The sequence below is a fragment of the Mauremys mutica genome, chromosome 1 (genome assembly GCF_020497125.1).
Source record: "Mauremys mutica isolate MM-2020 ecotype Southern chromosome 1, ASM2049712v1, whole genome shotgun sequence".
Classification (NCBI taxonomy): domain Eukaryota; kingdom Metazoa; phylum Chordata; order Testudines; family Geoemydidae; genus Mauremys; species Mauremys mutica.
Genome location: NC_059072.1, coordinates 191,738,890 through 191,758,665, shown reverse-complemented (window position 1 = coordinate 191,758,665; position 19,776 = coordinate 191,738,890). Strand labels below are relative to the sequence as shown.

The 19,776-nt window shown below is 38.9% G+C and overlaps 1 protein-coding gene across 1 annotated transcript in view; it reads right to left on the bottom strand.

Moving 5' to 3' along the window:
- Window positions 1-19,776, bottom strand: part of NCAM2 (neural cell adhesion molecule 2) — a 262,107-nt gene that overhangs the window by 183,440 nt on the left and 58,891 nt on the right. Inside the window, exon 9 of the mRNA XM_044996057.1 lies at window positions 8,951-9,096. Within this exon, the coding sequence (XP_044851992.1) occupies window positions 8,951-9,096 (146 nt within the window). The remainder of the gene's footprint in view (window positions 1-8,950; window positions 9,097-19,776) is intronic.

The following is a 19,776-nucleotide window of genomic DNA, read 5'->3' as shown; positions in this document are numbered from 1 at the left end:
TCTTATCAAGCACTATTTTATGTCTACATTTCAAACTGTTTCACAAAGGTTAAGTAACAATTATTGATATGTTATTAACAAGGTAACTGATGCACAAAATGTTTAAGTGATTTACTAAGGGACACATGGCAAAACAATGGCAGAGTCAGGAATATAACCAAGTTCCCTCACTCCCAGTGCTGCTCTCGGTCCACTATATCACAGCTCCCATGGTGAAAGCAGATTTTGGAAAAGGGACTCCTACAGTAGATAGAACTCTGAAAGGCTACATATTTCAGAAATTTCTGGGTGATACCTTACAGTACACTACTTCATGTCTCCTATCCTATGCTCATTGTATGACTGTAACAACTGAATGCATTTTCAGAAACAATAGCCATTCTTAGTTAAAGAAACAATAGCTATTGAAAAACTATATGAAAATCACTGAAACATAAAATAGCTGCTGTTTACCCAAATCCACAAACCAATACTTTGTGTCACTGTGTTTTTTGCTGTAGCAGCAGTTAACTAACATTTATTTCCAAGCTTTACCGATATGACAGGAGATGCAGGTGCATTAAAAAAAGCTTAAAAATTAAAACCTGTTAATTTCATTTTCTGTCAGTGTAACAGGGAAAATCATCAGTGGGGAAAAAAACATATATTTGTAGGGAAAGAAATTAAAGGTGGGTAAGGTAATATCTTTTATTGGAGCAACTTCTGCTGGTGAGAGAGACAAGCTTTGATGCTTACACAGAGCTCTTCTTCAGGTCTGGAAAATGTACTCGGAGGGTATGTCTACATTTCAATTAAAAATCCATGGCAGCCTATTCCAGCTGATTCCAGCGAGGTGGGGGTGGTCCCTGAGCTTGTGCTGCAGACTGAGCCCAAATATCTACACTGCAGTTAAACAGCCCCTTAGCCTTAGCCTGGTGAGTTGGAGTGAGCTGGTGTGGGCCAGCCGTAGGAGTCTAATTGCAGTGCAGACATACACAGAGTAAATACAAGGTGGAACAGATGGTTAGCATAAGCAGTTAAAACATATTCAAGGCAAAATGGCCAGTTAACACCTCTCTAGTCATGGCGGGGGGGGGGGAGGGAAAGCTGGTGGGGGTGTTTATTGTGTAGACCAGGGCTTTGGAGCTATGCTCAGGCTCCACTCCAGCTCTAGGCAAAAACCTGCAGCTCCACTGCTCCGGAGCTGCTCCGCACTCCAGCTCCGGGCTCCGCTCCAAAGCCCTGGGTAGACTGAATACACACACTGGATTTATGGTTTATTACAACAATCTATAATCCCCTACCTCCCCCAACTATGTTTTGTTCTTTAGCCTTCCATGTCTCCATATATTTAACTGTTACACCACAAGGCAGCTTACGTCAACCTAACTCTGTAAGCATCTACACTAAAATGTCACTCCCACTGATGCAACTCACCTGCTATGCCGACTTAATAATTCCATCTTTTCGAGAGGCATAGTGTTTCGGTCGACGTAGTTAGGTTGACATAATGTCAGTGTAGACACTGCATTGCTTACATCGACTGTTGCTGCCTTTCAGAAGGTGTCCTACAATGCCCCATGCTGACAGTTAAATCATTGCAAGTGCTCCTGGTGCTGACATGCACTGCTGACACATGGAGCATACTGTGGACATGGCAAAAGCAATCTAATTACTCTGGTGGCTGTATGGCAACATAATTAGGTCTACATAATTTTGTAGTGTAGACATACCCTAAGGAAGAGTTTTGTGTAAATCTGAAAGCTTGTTTCTCTCAGCAACAGAAGCTGGTCCAATAAAAGACATTACTTTACCCACCTTGTCTCTCCAATATCCTGGGACCAATATGAACACAGAAAAACTGCATATAACACAGAGAAAGAAATGTCATTTATAAGCTTCTAGAACTTTATTGAAAACATTACATGACATATTACAACCCATAAAGTACTTGACAGCATCCATTTCATGTGTATTTAGCACATTAGCAGAAGGATTAAATGGCTGACATTTCTAAACTTGAAATTCAACTAGACAGGATATAGCCATTCATTTGCATAATGTATGAACAAAATGTAAACTTAGTATTTAAGCAAGTTTAGAGATCAGGCCAAAGAATAAATTAAATTAGGGCTTGGTCCAAACAAATAACTTTTTATGAAAAGAGAGAGACCCAGAAACCAGCCCAGCTCCCTGGAGATATGGGAGCCTCAGATTCAAGTACCTGCTCTGTCTGATCTAGTCTGTCTCAATGGCTCCTGCTGGAGCTATTCCTATGTGTAAATATTCATTGGGACACAGAGACACACATTAACTCTACAGCTTTGTGGTCAGCACAGTCACCTGGGCTGTGAGAGACCCAGAATCACATCTCTGCACCAAATTGGACAGCACAGGACTTAAACTTGGGTTTCCCAGAGTTCAGGTGAGTGCCCTAACCATAGGACTGGATGGTCTTTTTCTCTCTCTCTCTAAATTCCATCTTGGACCTTACAATCCTTTCCTGACAAAATTTTTGTGGAAACTTGTATTTCCAGAAAAAAGTAGGTTTCAACAAATCAGTATTTTACAATGAAAAATGTTCAGTCCAAAAATTCTCAACCAGCTCTACTTGCTGTAAAAAAAAGCTGAGGGGGAGGGCTTATTTCAAGTCTGAATTTGTCTAACTTCAACTTCCAGTCACTGGATCTTATTATACCTTTGTCTGCAAGATTGAAGAGCCTTCTCTTATCAAATATCTATTCCCCACGTTAGCACTTATAAATAGTGATGAAACAGTCCTTAACGTTCCCTCAATAAGCTAAACAGATTGAGCTCTATGAGTCTTTCACCTCAAGGCATGCTTTCCTTGCTAGGGGGAGGGAGAGCTCAGTGGTTTGAACATTGGCCTCCTAAACCCAGGGTTGTGAGTTCAATCTTTGAGGGGGCCACCTAAGGATCTGGGGCAAAATCAATACTTGGTCCTGCTAGTGAAGGCAGGTGGCTGGACTCCATGACCTTTCAAGGTCTCTTCTAAGAGTAGGGTATCTCCATTAACTCAATAAAAAATATATTTTTTTTAATTTCCAATCATTTAATCTTCTCCAAACTGTCTAATTTTTCAACATCCTTCTTGAATGATGGACACCATATTCCATAATGGTCACACCAATGCCAAATTCATAGGTAATATAACCTCTCTGCTCCTGTTCATTCCTATTTATTCATCCAATGATCACATTAGCCTTTTTGGCCACAGTGAGCTGATGTTCAGCTGAATATCTACCATGACCCCCAAGTCTTTTTCAGAGCCACTGCTTCCCTGGATAAAGTCCCATATCCTGTAAGTATGGCCAGGGCCGGTGCAACCATTTAGGCGACCTAGGGATTTGGGGGGCACCATTTTCTTCAACAGCGACCGCGGCGGCCGGATCTTCAGCCGCCCCGGTCGCCGCCAGCATTTAGGCGGAGGGAGCTGGGGCAGGGGAGCGCAGAGAAGGCCGCCTGCAGCAAATAAGTGGGGGGGGGGGCAACACACAGGGGAACTCCCTGCCCCAGCTCAACCCTACCCAGCCTCCTCCCGGAGCACGCCGTGGCTGCTTCACTTCTCCTGCCTCCCAGGCTTGCGGCGCCAATCAGCTTAGGCACCGCAAGCCTGGGAGATGGGAGAAGTGAAGCAGCCACGGCATGCTCGGGGTGTTCGTGCGCGGAGCAGGGGTGAGCTGGGGTGAGGGGGTGCCTCAGGACGGAGGGTGGGGGGGTGGGGAGCTGCCGCGGGGGGAGCGCCTCAGGGTGGAGGTGGGGAGCTGCCCTGGGGGGGGGGCGCCTCAGAGTGGGGGCACGGGCGGGGGGGTGCAAGGTGGAAGTTTCGCCTAGGGCACGAAACATCCTTGCACCCGCCCTGAGTATGGCCTATATTCATTGTTCCTAAATGCATACGTTTATATCTATCTATATTAAGATGCATATTGTTTGGTTGCACCCACTTTACTAAGCAGTCTTTATCAGTAACCTATTATTAACACTTCCCAAATCTTTGTGTTGTCTGCAGACTTTATCAGTAATTATTTTATTTCCTTCCAAGTGATTGATAAAAATGTTAAATAGCATACGGTCTACATCCAATCCTTACATTACACTATTATCTTTATCTACCAAACCACTTTTTTCCTGGGCAGGCTTGAGAATAATCCCCCAAACCCCTACACCCCCTTTCCTGGGGAGGCTTGAGAATATATCCTCACCAATTGATACAGGTGAACACAGATCCAAACTCTTGGATCTTAAAACAATGAAAAAATCAATCAGGTTCTTAAAAGAAGAATTTTAATTAAAGAAAAGGTAACAGAATTACCTCTGTAAAATCGGGATGGTAAGTATTTTACAGAATAACAGAAGACTCAAGAACACAGAGGATCTCCCTTCTAGGCAAAACCTTAAAGTTACAAAACCAGGTATAAACCTGCCTCTTAGATAAAGGAAATCACAAGCCAAAATAAAAGTAAGCTAACACATTCCTTCACTAGTACTTACTAATACTAATGGAGTTGGCTTGCTTGCTTTATTGATCTGTCTCCGGCAAGCACACAGAACAGACAAAGAACAGACAAAACAAAGCCTTGACCCCTGTCCCAGATTTGAAAGTATCTTGTCCCCTTATTGGTCCTTTTGGTCATGTCCCAGCCATGTTACCTGAGCTTCTTAACCCTTTACAGGTAAAAGGAGTTTGTGCCTCTGGCGAGGAGAGATTGTATAGTACTGTATACAGGAAGGTTGTTACCCTTCCCTTTATATTTATGATACCACCTATAATGAAGGTACAGTTTTGGTTGGTTTGTTTATATAGAATATATCCATTATATTTCCTTGTCATGACTGGATTCTGTCCTGGCTACCCTTCCACCATGGCTGTAGTGCACCAATGGGGTGACACCTTGGATAGGTGGAAAACCACAGGCCTTGTGGGCATCACAGGCCACTCTACTGCTTCTCCACACATACCTTCAAGGGGCTTCTTGAATGGCTAGTCAGCTATACAAGCTGAGGAGTTAAAAAGGGACCACACTTGGTTTCTCAGTATATTTTAATTGTACTGTATAACATACACATTTTGTTTAATAGTAATTGTAGTGGTCTATTTATATACTTTGAAAAAAAATCAGTTAAACATTTTAATGTAAAATAAAAAAAGTTATCACAAGAGTAAGCTGTTTACTTGATAAGGCTTTTACACTGTAATTACAAAACTGGACTGAGTAAAAGGGGCAGCAAAAGCTTCCAGTAACGGCCAAGGAACTAGATATTACGCTCTTAACAGCATTTGCAGCTTAAGAATCTATTTATGAAGACCAAATTCATTGTGAACTCTAACATTTTAAAGAACTACTTTCAATAGTTTGAACACAAATATGTTTAATGACATACATTTGTAATAATATAGCCTTATCTACTTAAACAAGAGCTTTCTCCAAAGCCCATTTAACTCAATATGAGTTCTTTACGTTAACTTCCATCAGCTTTGGATTAGGTCCTAAGTGTCTGTGTCGTGTGTTAAATAATTGTTTGTTTGTTTGTTTAAATGCATATCTATATCTATACAGCACTCGTGCTTTTTGCAATTTTAATATTAATATGTTTCACAATTTAAAACATTTTTATACTCTAGGTTCTAAATATTACTGATGGAATCTACAGTTCTAAATTTCCCCATGAAACTTTTAGGACCTAGATTTGATTTGCAAATGCTGAACAAGAAATTTTAATATTTATTTTCAAATAGATGATTCATCTAAATAAAAAATGCAGAGCAACCTTCATATTTTTAATTTATTCTTGGTTATTCATTCTCAATTAGAGATAATTCAATCAGATTGGGAAAATAATCTACTGCACAGCAGTCAAAACTCTATCCATGGCAGAATAGTGGATCAAATTAAAAAAAACCAAACCCTCCACTTAGTAACTTTTTTTTTTTAAAGATTACATTCTGCCAAAGAGGAGGGTACCAGATACAGAAATAACCAAAAATATATGGCCTTTACCAGTATTCTTCTTCTTACTATTATTGAGAAGAATTAGTATAAGAGTCATTACTGAAAAGCTTTATTTTCTCATTCAGGTTTAGCTCATCTAATAGCATGAAGTGGAACAAGCAGAACAAGTTAAGAACTACTGCTCAAGAGTCACATTCTAGCATATATTGGGTTGATTTTGTAGCCCAGAAGCCCTGTAATCTCACTCATTATACATGTTTGTTGACAAATATACTTGGTGAAAAAAATGCTAAAAATGGTGGCATCTTTCCATTCTTTTTTTAATGAGAAACAAATAACTAGTATGACAAATATTACCAATGGAAAAATGACATTGTCTATTGAGAGACTTTAATATGTAGCAAAATGTACTTCTTTTCTAGTACAGGCTAAACTGGCTTGTGATATAATACTTCTATCATTTCCAAAGGAAGGAAATAGCTAACTTTAAATAAATAAAGCAAATGGCCACAATGTCCTACTTGCTAGCAGTACGAGACAATTGAGACAATTTAGCTACAGTCTTTCAATGAGAGAGAAATCTAACTGGGATACATACTTGTGCCCATAGTTTGTGAATGTGGAGCTTATGTGCTTAAAGCTAAGCTAGTGAGTATACCACAGCAATCTAGGCCAAAAAAAATGGCTACATTTAAAACTAGTGACAATCACATAAGTGTCCTCTATTTATTTATATGTGCTAATATTTTTCAAAGGAATTAGAACTTCAGAAGTCAAGTCATAATATACATTGTTGCAATGTATTCCAATATTAGTTTTTAGCCGGTAGAGATCAGTGACAGAGAAGGCTCACCTCACTTACAGTGCAGGTAGCTCCCTGAACAGACTAAATAAATACTACCCACAAAGCTGAACAATAAATTATTGGGCTCAGTGCAGGAATTATTGGAGACATTTTATAGTCTGTGCTATGTAGGTCAGAATTGTTGATCTAATGTTTCATTTGGGTGTTAAAAGTAACGTATCTATAAAAGCTCTTTTTTAAAAATAAACTCCTTTTTCAGGATACAATCTAAATGTAAATGTAAACAGATACAGAGAGGACACACCACTGGTTATGAAATTTCCACCATGCAACTGTAATAAGGTTCAGATACAAGTGAGTTGGGTAAGGTATAAGTAAACTTCAAACTGAATAGCCAAGTTTCGAAGCCGGTGATTTAATCTCTGCCCCATCAAATATTGTCCGGACGAGCAATGAATGAAGTAAGAGGGATATTCAATGGTAAAAGCAAAAGGCAATTGTACAACCCTCTCGATTCCCATTTCTTTTGACTTTTTATGTGCAACGTGTCAAGCATACAAAAGGTAGCTGAACTGAGTTTGTTCATCACTACCTTTTTAGGTTGATGCACAATCTAAAAAGAAAGAGGTGCAACAAGGATTAATACTGACACACAGAGAGTTTTAACCTTCCACACAATGTATGGAAAGCATAATACTGTATGAAATATAGGGAAATACTTAGGTCCAGATTGCACAAAAAGTTATCAAGCTATTAATGGAATTTATTTGAGTTCACTGGTTGATATGGCAAAGCTATCCTAAGGTACATTCCAACACCAGAAATTTTGCCCTTTGTACATGCAATAGAAGGATGCTACCACTGGAAAAATTTAATCCAAAATATTTCAGTTGGAATTTTGCTTCTGTTTTAATTTATATTTCTTGCAAAGACTGTGATATAAAATTATATGTCTGAGTGCATATGGTTTTATTGAAATGGGAATATCTCATCCAATCAGAGTGCAGGGAGTAAAGGGTCTCAAGCAAAGCCCACTTGAAGTCAATGAAGGTAATTCCATTAATTTCTTTTCACTTTAGATCAGACCCTTGAGGAGGCAAAAATATGTATTTTTCTTCCATTCACTAATTCCCTGTACTCTGTTTGGCTCTGGGAGAATCTGACTGGCAGAATCACTGTACAGTTATTTTTCAGTAATGGTACTATGGATATGGAAATATTTCTAACCTAAGTGGCTACTACAATCAATCTGCTCTGCTTCCTGTACTCAATAGTCTCATTTTTGCCACCAGTCAAGATGCCATGTCACTCCCTTCAAATGAAGCAGAGAAACTCCAAAATGTACATGAAAAAAGAAAAAAAAATACCAGCAAGCAAATAGCATTGTGAAACCACTGAAAGGGAATTGTTAAATAGTTGACTGTGGCCCTGCTCCTGCTCCTATTGCAATCAGCTGGAGTCTTGTGGTTGATGTGATTAGGGGTAAAATTATGCCTTTTTTCTAATACCTCTCTGCCCTTCATCACTCCTCTCCTGCACAGTTCTTGTTCCCACAATAACTGCCATCTACTTATGTTTTTGTTTATACTGGAAGAATCTTATCCTTTCCCATCCCATTCAGTTATGAAAGAAAACATTGTAGAAACAAATGTATTGCAGTTATGGTGGGGTGAAGAGTCTCTCTGAGCTGTATGAAGGAAAGTTGGGAGCAAAAGGCAAAAATGAGGAGAGAAGAATAGATAAGAGGAGTAAAGAAAAGGTGCAAAATGTTCAGGACGAAGTTTTCAAAAATGTTCTTCATTTTGGCTGCCTCAATTTTTGGGTCCCCAAATTTGGACACCTGCAGATTGATTTTCAGAAGTGCTGGGCACCTAAAGCTCCACATGTCTCAAGATGGGCACCAAGAAATTAAAGAACCCAAAATAAGAGGACACCTTTAAAAGTTTAGCTCCAATTTTTGACAGTTCAACTTTTAGTAATTTGACAGCATATTTTGTTTTATATTTTCATTTAAAATGTTAGGATTTTTATACCACAGTGCTATGACCTTGTAAACATAAAACATCCCCCAGTTCTAATAGAAGCCTATCAATTGTTTTCTACATTAGTTTTCTACTTATTAAAAAAAAAGACAATACACATTTAGACTTTTTATCTCTAATCCTATAGAAACATACATGAAAGGCTGCTTTACCTTGTCACCTTCAGAAAAAGTTATTCCATCGATGGCTCTTTTCCAAGTAATTTCTGGGACAGGTTCTCCTTCTGCCTCACATATCAGTGTTGTTTGACCATTTTCAAATGTGGTTTCATTTTTAAGATGTATTATCTGAGGCTGTACTGTTAAAAGTATAAATTATATTACTCACTGTGCATCAGAAACATTACATAGCAGTCTATCTTTAAATGTCCTTTTTGTTTTAAAAGTTCATTCATGTTTATTCCATTGGGATTATCAGCAGCACTATTTCAAAATCCATGGGACAACACAGCAAAATGAACTGCAGAGTGGGACTTATTTTTTAAAACATTGTAGGTCAAAATTGAATACACACCTTGCATTATTATCAAGTTAAATACATCCTATGAAAAAACAAACAAACAGCATGAACATAATATTAAGGCAAAGAAATCAAGCACTCAGGTGTGCAGACATGAAATGTTCAAGTTGAAATCTCAACATTACTTCTGCTCCTTTGTACTTATGCCTTAAAACATTGATATTGAAATGATCCTGAGTTTGAGGCCTGCTCTACACTTAAAATGTAAATTGAACTAGCAGTGTATCTTAGGAGGTGTTAAAAATTCACATGCTTGAGTGCCACAGTTAAGCCAACTTAGCCCCCGGGATAGACGTGGCTAGGTCAATGGAATGATTATTTCACTGACCTAGTTACTGCAATTTAGGGAGATGAATTACCTTTATTGACAGAAAAAGCAATTTTATTGCTATAGACTGCAGCTGTGACATGGTAGTACCTGTAGTGTAGCCATGCCCTGAGATCACTCAGATATTAAGACAGACCAATGCCCTATACTACGTTAACTATGAATCAGTCTAAACCTTTTTAGCCTGCTGAATTTAACCTTTCATAACTGCAAAACTATTAAAACAATTTTCTCCAAACTGAGGCCCTGATCCTGAAGAGATCCATGCAGGTGGACTCTTGACAACTGGAAATCCACATGGATGCAAGGGTCCATATGCATGGACAACATTACAGGACCAGAGCCTTTACTAATGCTAAATTATTGTGTGCTAAAGCCTCAGTCAGAATACAAGTTCCATTGTGCTTGGTGCTTTAAAAACACAGTTCCTGTCCCAAAGAACACATTTTAAAAAAGATAAAAAACAAACATACAAAAATAGACAAAGGTTGGGGGAAAGGGATACAACATATAAGCAAAGTGATTAAGATAAAGATGGTCACACATCTTATTTCCATTTTTTCTATATAGTTATACTATTAGGATTTTGCTCAGTCTTCCACCCACACAAATCATTTTGAAGTAAAGAGTAAAGCATGAAAAATTTTAGCCTGATAGTTGAATAGTTTAGAAAGTAATGTGTGAGAAAACAAAATTGTTTCCAAAAATATTTCCATGATTTCCCCTAACTATAGTGGTCACTGTTGTCTATTGCTACCATCCCATACAGCCTCTTTTAAGGCAAACACAAGTGGTTACAGTGGTGACCGCTGTGTCAAGTATATTTGACAAAGCTAACAAATTTCAATACTCTAAACATTTGCTGCTTATTTTGAGACAAACTCTATAGTCTTACCCTTGGTGTAACCCCAATGACGTAAATGTGATTTCATGCAGAACAAATCGGTGAAGAATTTCACCCATTATCTCTCTTTCCTGTTTATTAAATTCAGTGACCACTGGAACAATACAAGACTGTTTCATGTTAAAATTTTAGATATGGAACTATCCATAAATAAATGAATAAATAAATAAATTCTGTTTCTACTAAGGATGTTTGCATCCATGCAGGAAGAAGATAAGACATGGTCAAAAGTTTAGGGGCATAAAATAGAGGCAGGTCACTAATATTACTTCATTTTTAACCAGATTTTCCCAATTTGGTTCTCAATGCAAAATGTGGTATCTATGTGAGAACCATTGACCTGCATGTCATACATTCTACAGTATTAGTAGTTGCTCTAAAGTCAGGGCTTAAGACAGTTTCCCATAATAAAATCCTGATTTCTAACTCACACATGCATGCACACACCAAATTTCCCCCAAAAGAAACAAATTCCCCCAACATTTTACATGGTACGTCTCATCCCCAGAACAGGGATTATTTTTAAATTAAGAAAATAATTAAAATGAGTTGTAAAATTACAATGTTTAAAAACTTTCTATGCCAGTAAAAAATTGAAGATCCCCCTAACTTTTCTGTCTCATCATAGCTCCAGAAAGGCTTACACTGCAAACTTCAGTTCTGTTTAATTTAGTTTCCCTTGCTGAGAAGTACCTTTTAGTGTCTCTGCAGGAAGTTAGTGGGAGAGTTATAAAAATGTTTCATATTAAAAAAAAGTATATAAGAACATTGTTTACATAGCTGAGCACACTAAGCTAGAAAATGCCAAATTTAAGGTTGCCTGTTTAACCTTAATTCACCTCAGTTTTTCAAATGCATTATAATAATTCAATTATGTGATCACATACTACTTGTTCACAGGATTTCTGGCTACATCAGCACATAGAATCATAAAATATCAGGGTTGGAAGGGTCCTCAGGAGTTTAATCTAGTCCAACCCCCTGTTTAAAGCAGAACCAATCCCCCAGACCCACCCATACATTAGTAACTGCACACTAATTAAGCCTTACACTGCATATGGAATTATTAATTTCATCATGGACTTTTCTATGGTGTTCAGAAGTGCTTCAGTGTATCAAACATTAGTTAATTTACTTTCACAACTTGCCTGAGAGATAGGAGAGTATTAATATTCCCATTTACAGATGGGAAAACTAAAACAGAGTATTTTATCTAATGCCAGTAAGTAAATATGTGACAAAGCCAGGGTAAGAACTCAGGATGAACTCTGATTTTAAGCTTGTGCTCATTCCTTCAGACCACACAGCCTAAGGTACTGAACCACCACAGCTCCCATTAACTTTGGTTGCAATTGTGATTCTGCTTTAGGCAACTTGCCTGTATTGCATCATAAAGGAGTTCTGCTGCAGATCTAGGGACCAAAGGAAGTTCTCTTGGATGGCAATCAACTACCTTAATTACAAGACTATCCTTTCTCTTCTTACAGTCCTTTGATTCATTCTCTTCCCACATTCCAACTTCCAAAGTAAATGAGACAGGGGTCCTCTAGCCTTATTCACTAAACAATCCTGGTTCATTCTCACAACACCATCAATCTTGTATATTGAATAAGGCAGGAGTTCTGTTGGAAAAAATAGTGTGTGATCATATAACTAAAGGTTGTACCTTTATGCATATGCAACAGCTGGCAAATTTATGGTTGTCCTAGTCACCTTAATTTTGGCCTCTTTTATGTTTGAAATTGGACTTTGCAACTTTAACATTCTTTTAAGAGATTGTAGTATTTTGCATGCAGTGTATTCCTAGATTAAAAAACAAAAAACAAACAAACAAACCAAAAAAACCCTCAAACTGCATCCTGTAGAACCATACTGACCCTCTCATCGGTCCACAGCACAGGCCTTTACAAATTGAGATAAAGCAATAACCAATAGCAGCAATATGCTGTTATCTTCAGTGTAAACCAGTCACTATGTGACACATTTTACTATTGGTTTGCACAAGTATTTGTTAGACAGGAGAAAAATATTAGATTGTATTACTGGCTTAGGAGGGGATTGCTGTCCAATGGTTACAAATAGCTAAGCCAAGTACCCAGAACTACTTCAGCAAAGCAGTGTCACTAAGTGGGTGGATAATACTTGCCTGCTTCTTAAAGTATGTGCTAGGAGGCCTTGCTCAATAACAAGAACCATGAAGTGCCCAGAAGTAACACCAGTCAGTGGAAGAACTGAGACTGGGACTCATAATTTTCTCTTGGCCACCGACACAGTGCATCTTGAGCTAGCCCAATACTGCCAGTCATAAGAGTTCAAAACTTGAGTCAAAGCCAAAAATGGGAGATTGTAAAAAATTATAAACTGCAGTGGGGGACTTTTTTCCACTCTTCTCTTTGGACTTTTTACTTTTTTGGGGAAGTTCCCACTGCCAATATCTATATTTCCTTACTGGTTGAAAATTCAACCTTAAATATATACACAAATATGCCCTCCTGCCCCACAATACTACTCAGAGGGTCAGGAGTTACTCTCTTCTAACTTCTATGGCAGGAGACATGCCATGCTATTGCTCTCAAAATTCAGGCTCTGTTAGCCTCCTGCCTCCTTCCCCACCCACCAATCCCTTCCCTTCACAATCTCTTATTCTCCCACATTTTCCAAACATGCTCTCTTGGTCTCTTTACACCTAAAAGTATCTGTGGCCGATAACGGGTGCACCTGATCAAGTGCTAATCATGGTCTAGCTGCCAGGCATGTCCACTATCATTTCAGAAAACTGGGTTCAAACAAGGCTTCATTTTCTTGCATCCAACAGACTCTCTCTATCACCCCACCACATCCCCCTGTCCCTATTTATTCCCCAGTCTCCATTCCTGATCCCTCCACATTCCCTATCACTATCTCTACTTACATTCCTTATACCTTCCACATCCTTCACCCCTGCTGTCACTCATCTTCCAGATCCCCACCTCAGTTTCATGTCCTGCATTTGAACATTCCCCTTTCGTCCACCTGGATCACATGAATAGTGACTAAAGGGCCATGCTCTTTCCGAATGGCAGGATGGCTTTTGCCTCATTGGAAACAAGGGGACGTGGTGGCCACCTTTACTAAGGGAATCCTCACTTTTATCAGCTAACACTGTAGGGAAATGGTGGCCATCTTGCCTGAGGGCAGCCTGTGGCTTCAGTCCCATTGACAAGAATGAGAGATGTTGTTCATTTTGGTTAAGGGCAAAACTACGTTTTGGAAGCTAGAAGAAAATCATGTTAAATCTCAAAATAATCCCCATCTACCACTCTCCTATTCCTTTTCTATAAGAAAGATATAAAGCTTGATGTTCATTAACCACAGAGCTTGCCTTACAAATTGTGTGTGCCCTCCTTTTGTAGAAGTTATTCGTATTAGCATATCAATATTTTCCAAAATTTATGCATGACAAACAATTCAATTTTCCCAAAAGAATGCATGCTCTAAGCCAGTGGTCCCCAACCTTTTTGTGGCCAGTAGCACATTCATGTTTTCAGAAGAGTGTGACGGGCACCAGCAATTTTTCAAGGCTTATTTTGTATTTGTACATTAAATAATATGAAAAACATCATATTTAATATTACCTAATATATGAATCGCTAAGATAAAAAGTGTAATTTTACATGTAAAAGGTATTAAATTAAATTATTCGGCAATTACTCTTTCACCTTACCATGTGAATTTGCTCTTTTTTATCTACCTGTAAGAAAAATTAAGGCGTTTTTACAAAATAAATACCATAAACAGTTTTCATCTTATTAATTTAAAAAAAGTAAAACATTGTTGAACTGCTGGTCCAAATATATTTATTATTCTTACTTTAACATAGAATGAAGCCTGCAGCCCCGGAGTTCTCTGTCCCCGGCAGGTGCAGGGTCACGGCTTCTTTCCGGCTTAAGCCACGGCCCCGCATCTGCCAGGGACTGAGAACACCGGTGCCTGCAGCCCCGGAGTTCTCTGTCCCCGGCAGGGGCGGAGCCACATCTTCTCTCCAGCTTCGAAGCCAGAGAGAAGGGCTCGGTGCCTGCCGTGGTCTGAGAACACCGGCGCCTACAGCCTGCAGCCCCAGAGAAGCCAGAGAGAAGCCGCAGCCCCGCGCCTGCCAGGGACAGAGAAAGCTGGTGCCTGCAGCCTGCAGCCCTGGAGTACTCTGTCCGCAGCAGGCTTGGGACCCCAGCTTCTCTCCCCTGCTGGGCACTAGGCGGGCACACATAAATGCCCCGGCAGGCGCCATGGCGCCCACGGACACCGCGTTGGGGACCACTGCTCTAAACCTTACATGTAAAAAGCCTTGATCTTTACAGGTTCTACTATTCTTAAAGACCTTTTTCCAGTGGGTCACTATAAGAGGAAAACATTCAGCTTGACATTTTAGACACAAGGAGCTGACATTTAACAGACTAACTACTGATTAATCATGGAATATTCCTAGCTGACAATTATTGCTAAGAGGAAGGAGAAAAGCTTGAAAGGGAAAAAAGGATACTATATCATTGCCCTGTTTTTATAGGCCATAAGATCATAATTCACTATTGACCTAAAGGTCTGCAATGTATTATGGTAGTTGGTTAACTTTTAATTATACAGATAGGATAATAAGATAGTATTTTTAAAAAATGAGAGCTATGCATCTATGCAACAGTGAGGTACCAGGACTTATGTGGATAGGAAAACTAGAACAGACTTTTAAATCTGTAAATGTTCTTCCTCTGATTGGATACAGCCATTCTCAAATTAAATTGATACTTGCTTACAGTACTATTGACCAGACAAGCAACCAATGGAATTATGGAATCTTGGGATGCCAATCCAGAAAGGTTGAAGGTTTATGTTAACATAAACATAAGTGCTTTTATTGTAAGTAAAGCACTTACAATAAAATGTACTAACAAGCAGTGATCTTGCTGAGATATCTGTCTGGAATGAAAGAAGATTCAGGAAAGAAAGGACTTGCATGCAAGCTTAGTTAAAGTGAAAATTGTTATGCAGAAAACAAAATGGACAGTCCCCTATAAAAAAAAATATTTCACAAATGAGACACTAACAAAGAGACTAAACATCCATCAGAGAAACAACATTTAAAGGTAAGAAAGAATGTCTGTTGTCTGAGCAGTCAAGTCAGTCACTAGATAAGATCTATGTAGTATTTTATCTATACATAAAGGTTACATTATTCCTCCAGAACATAAAGTTTAATCTAAAGAACGATAAGTGTCCATCTGAAGTATTAATGGAAGATTATACGGAACCTTTTCTAGTCTGTGACACTAGTTTCCATATCTACCCACTTAAAATTAAATGTTGGGTTTGTTTTTGTTTGCTTTGTTTTTTTCAGCTTTTAGGAGTCAGGTTTTCAAGCTTTTCTCTGCAAAAGAATGAGGGTTAAAAACTTTATTTTTAATATGAGATTCTCACATAATCCAATAACTCTAGGAGGTGGCACTTTAAGAAAAATACCAAATATTGCAAGACTCATAATAAAAATCACAAGACTTGGCAATACCGTAATGTTGTTGATTGTCCTTTTCCTTACTGTCTTCAAAAGAGCCCCCAGTTTTATCCAGGGTCAGAAAGTTCCTGGAGGATCTTCGGACAAGGGGTTAATACAGGGCTGCCCAGAGGATTCAGGGGGCCTGGGGCAAAGCAATTTCAGGGGCCCCTTCCATAAAAAAAAGTTGCAATACAATAGAATACTATATTCTCGGGGGGGCCCCTGCGTGGCCCAGGGCCTGGGGCAAATTGCCCCACTTTCCCCACTCCCCCCCTCCTCTCGGCGGCCCTGGGTTAATAAGACTCAGGACTAGGAAAATGTTTAAGATCAGAGACATTGCTGTTTCTGGAAAGAACTACCTCAAGCCAGCTAATCATAAAGATATAGCGAAACTGCAACCCCCTCTGCTTCCAGAATGGACTGTGAGTTTGGTAAATATACTGCAGGCCAATGAGAAGCCAAAGAAGAGACAGAGCTACTTGAGATGCAAGTTCCTGAGACAGCATTGTAGGTTCCGAGGTAATCAGGACTTACAGATACACTTTTAAGGAAGGACTGACTTGGACAAATCTATCTTGAATCCATGGGCCATGAGGGAGCAGTCTCCTTCTGAACAAATTCTTCAATATCAAATTAATGCAGTAGGAATCTAAGACTTCCTTTTCTGAGAGCACTGATATCACTGTCTCTATAGCAAGGCATACTGGACTGTAACATTTTTTCTCTCTTTTCTAGGACAACGAGAGAGAGAGAGAGGGAGGCAGATAGGGTGACCAGACAGGATGGGGAGGTGGGGGGTAATAGGAGCTTATAAAAGAAAAAGAAAACAAAAATGGGGACTGTCCCTATAAAATCGGGACATCTGGTCACCCTAGAGGCAGAGGAGTAATAGGGAAGGCAAGAGGTAAATTTGGAAAATGTATAAACTATGGTTGACAAAAGATCTTAGCCAGCTCATGTAGGTTGTATTGCAGGTGGCACTTGATGCTGAGTGCAATGAACTGGGTCAGTGGTAGTTAGAAAGATGCTTCTTACAGCACGCACAGGCCTAGCCACTAGTCACCCTGCCTCTGGTACAGAACACTTTTGCTTTGTGGGAATGATAACTACCTCACACTAGATTTAAGATATTGATAACTCCTTGGTGTGCAGAGTTCACTTTTCTCCTCTGTAGAATGCATGGAATTCCTCCTCTGGGTAGATTTGTAGTGTTTAATCAGGGAACTTCCACTGGGTATTGATAGGCCTCTTTTTCTGAAGTTTATTAACCAATTTAATACATACAGAGAAAAGATTACCCATTTGTATCCACTATAAAGGCTTAAATCAGCATGGATGGTAAGTCTGGAGATAATGAAGGAAGTTGGGGGAAGAATCATGTCCCAAAGGGCACATCCCATTTTAGAGCTACTGCAGCGTATCTATTTAGTCCTGAACTCCATGGGTAGTTGAGGCTCCTTCTTGCAAAATGCCTTCAGTGCAATGGGTTTGGAATATGTTGGGTTATGTCTAACTAACGTAGAATAGGAGATGGTAGTTGCATCCTCTCACTTGCCTGAAGAAATGGGGAGAAAGCAATAGCAGTAATATATGCTCTCCAACACTGCCATGCGTCTCTTCTGCTTAAGGGCAATTGCCAGGAACTGTGTAATGGCAATGAAAGCTCTGCTAAGTCTCTTGCACATTGAATTGATAAACACTGGTTATTCTATCTTCCTTTCAGGTATAACTTTTAAGCAGCACTTTGTTAAAAAATGATAGCGTTGGCAAAAAAAAGTTCTATCTTAAAAAGTTTTGAAATGAACGGAACCAATCGTTGAAAACAGAACTCCTTTGGATTCTAGTGTCTGTTTTTATTGGAGAACAGGAATTGAAGTCTATAATCAACTCTCTTTCTTTCCCAAGACTTTGGTGTAAATGGAATTCTGATAAAATCTGTTGACAATAGCAAAAATGGAGGGAGCTGCAAACATGCAGAATGGCAGAGTCAAACTGCCAAGTGACCTAGTCAGGTAACAGCAGGGATGTCCGTGAGCAACAAAAGAAGAAATAATAGAAACAAAATTTAAGTCCTGTACCCAGAGAGGAAATAAACATCACTGATACAAAGCATGGGGATATGTGTAATTAGAGTTAGTATTTTTTTTAATCTGGTCCCATTAATACACTTACTTTAGGTAAGCAAATATTGCAGTCCCCAAATTTGAGAATTAATGATTCAGAGAAGGGGCCTAGGCCTATATGAGAGGATGGAGAGTTTAGTGGGAGTCTCTAGGGCTGACACAGGGATTAGCAGGTAATTAGTTCTTGTGCTCTTGTAATATGTCAAGGCACCTACTACTTTTGGGCAGTCACCTCCGTATATACACAGCGCACAGAGACAGAGATAATGGCCTAGACAAATAAAAAGTAGAACTGTAAGGTAAGATTGAAAAGAATGAGGCCTAGCTTATGACAAGAAAGGAGATAAACAGAAACATAAAATATTTTAAATCAGTATGTAACTAGGAATGTCCAGATAGCAGAAATAGTGGACATGACAAAAACAGGAAAAAAAAAACCAGTTAACACCAATGTTTCCCTGCAGGTGTGGAAGGATCAAATAGAAATAAATTTATAGCAAAAACCTTGACACAAGTCTTAAACATTAATTTGGACGAGACCTCCTGGATGGCATTGAATATCAATATAGAGCGACACTATGGAAGGAAAACAGAATGACAGAGAGAGATTACCAAGACTGGCTCATGATCAGATTCTCTATGAGGGAAATAGCATGTTTCTGATATTTTCCTGATATAAGCCTCATCACAGAGAACAGATTTAAAATCCTAGCAAAGATAAAAAAATATTGTATTCCAGAATGTAGAGGTAGAAGTTCTGTAATCTTCCAACATTAGGATTTTATATAAGGAGAAAACATCTTTTGGGAGACTGGAAAACAGCAAATTAATTGTTGAATAAAATAAAAACTGTAGCCCATATAACAAATCCATTGCTATTGATAAGCACAGACATAGGCATATTAATTCAGAAAACACAGCATTCTAAAACCTTTACTACCCTCTCAGCTACATCATCTGGAGTTTAAAAGTGTGGAGTTGTAACTTATTATATTACTATTTAACCTTTATATTGCAGTAATGACAGATCAGGGCTTCATTGTATTGCATATCCTACAAACATATATGACAGTCCCTGCCCCAAAGATCTTGCATTCTAAAGAAAAAAATAAATAACAGGTGGATGACAGAGACAAGTAGGCAGTAGGGTTTCAAGGACAATAAAAAAAACCTGATAGGATGTTTCACACAGATTGCCTGTGTGCACAATTCTAAGCAGTAATCAGACGTTATCTTCCTAATCAGTATCAGGCTGCAGTTTTCTGAATGAACTATGTCTTTTAAGGAGGGATTTGAAGGAGAATAGGTGTTGTCCTTACAGATTATGACTAGGAGTTTTCTCTTTGTGTAAGGGACCACATGGAAGAAAGAGTCTTGGGGGAGAAGAGGAATATCATGCAATCGAAGCTGGCATTGTTAGAGTGAATGCAAGGTATTGTGAAAAGGTAGTATGATAAAGATCGTGCAGATATATGTAGGTTATGATAAGGAATTTGTGTTGGATGCAATTATTCTCTCTTATTTCGCTCATTTCTTGGAAACAGTAGAAGGATGATTATAATTGAAATATACCCAGTAGATCA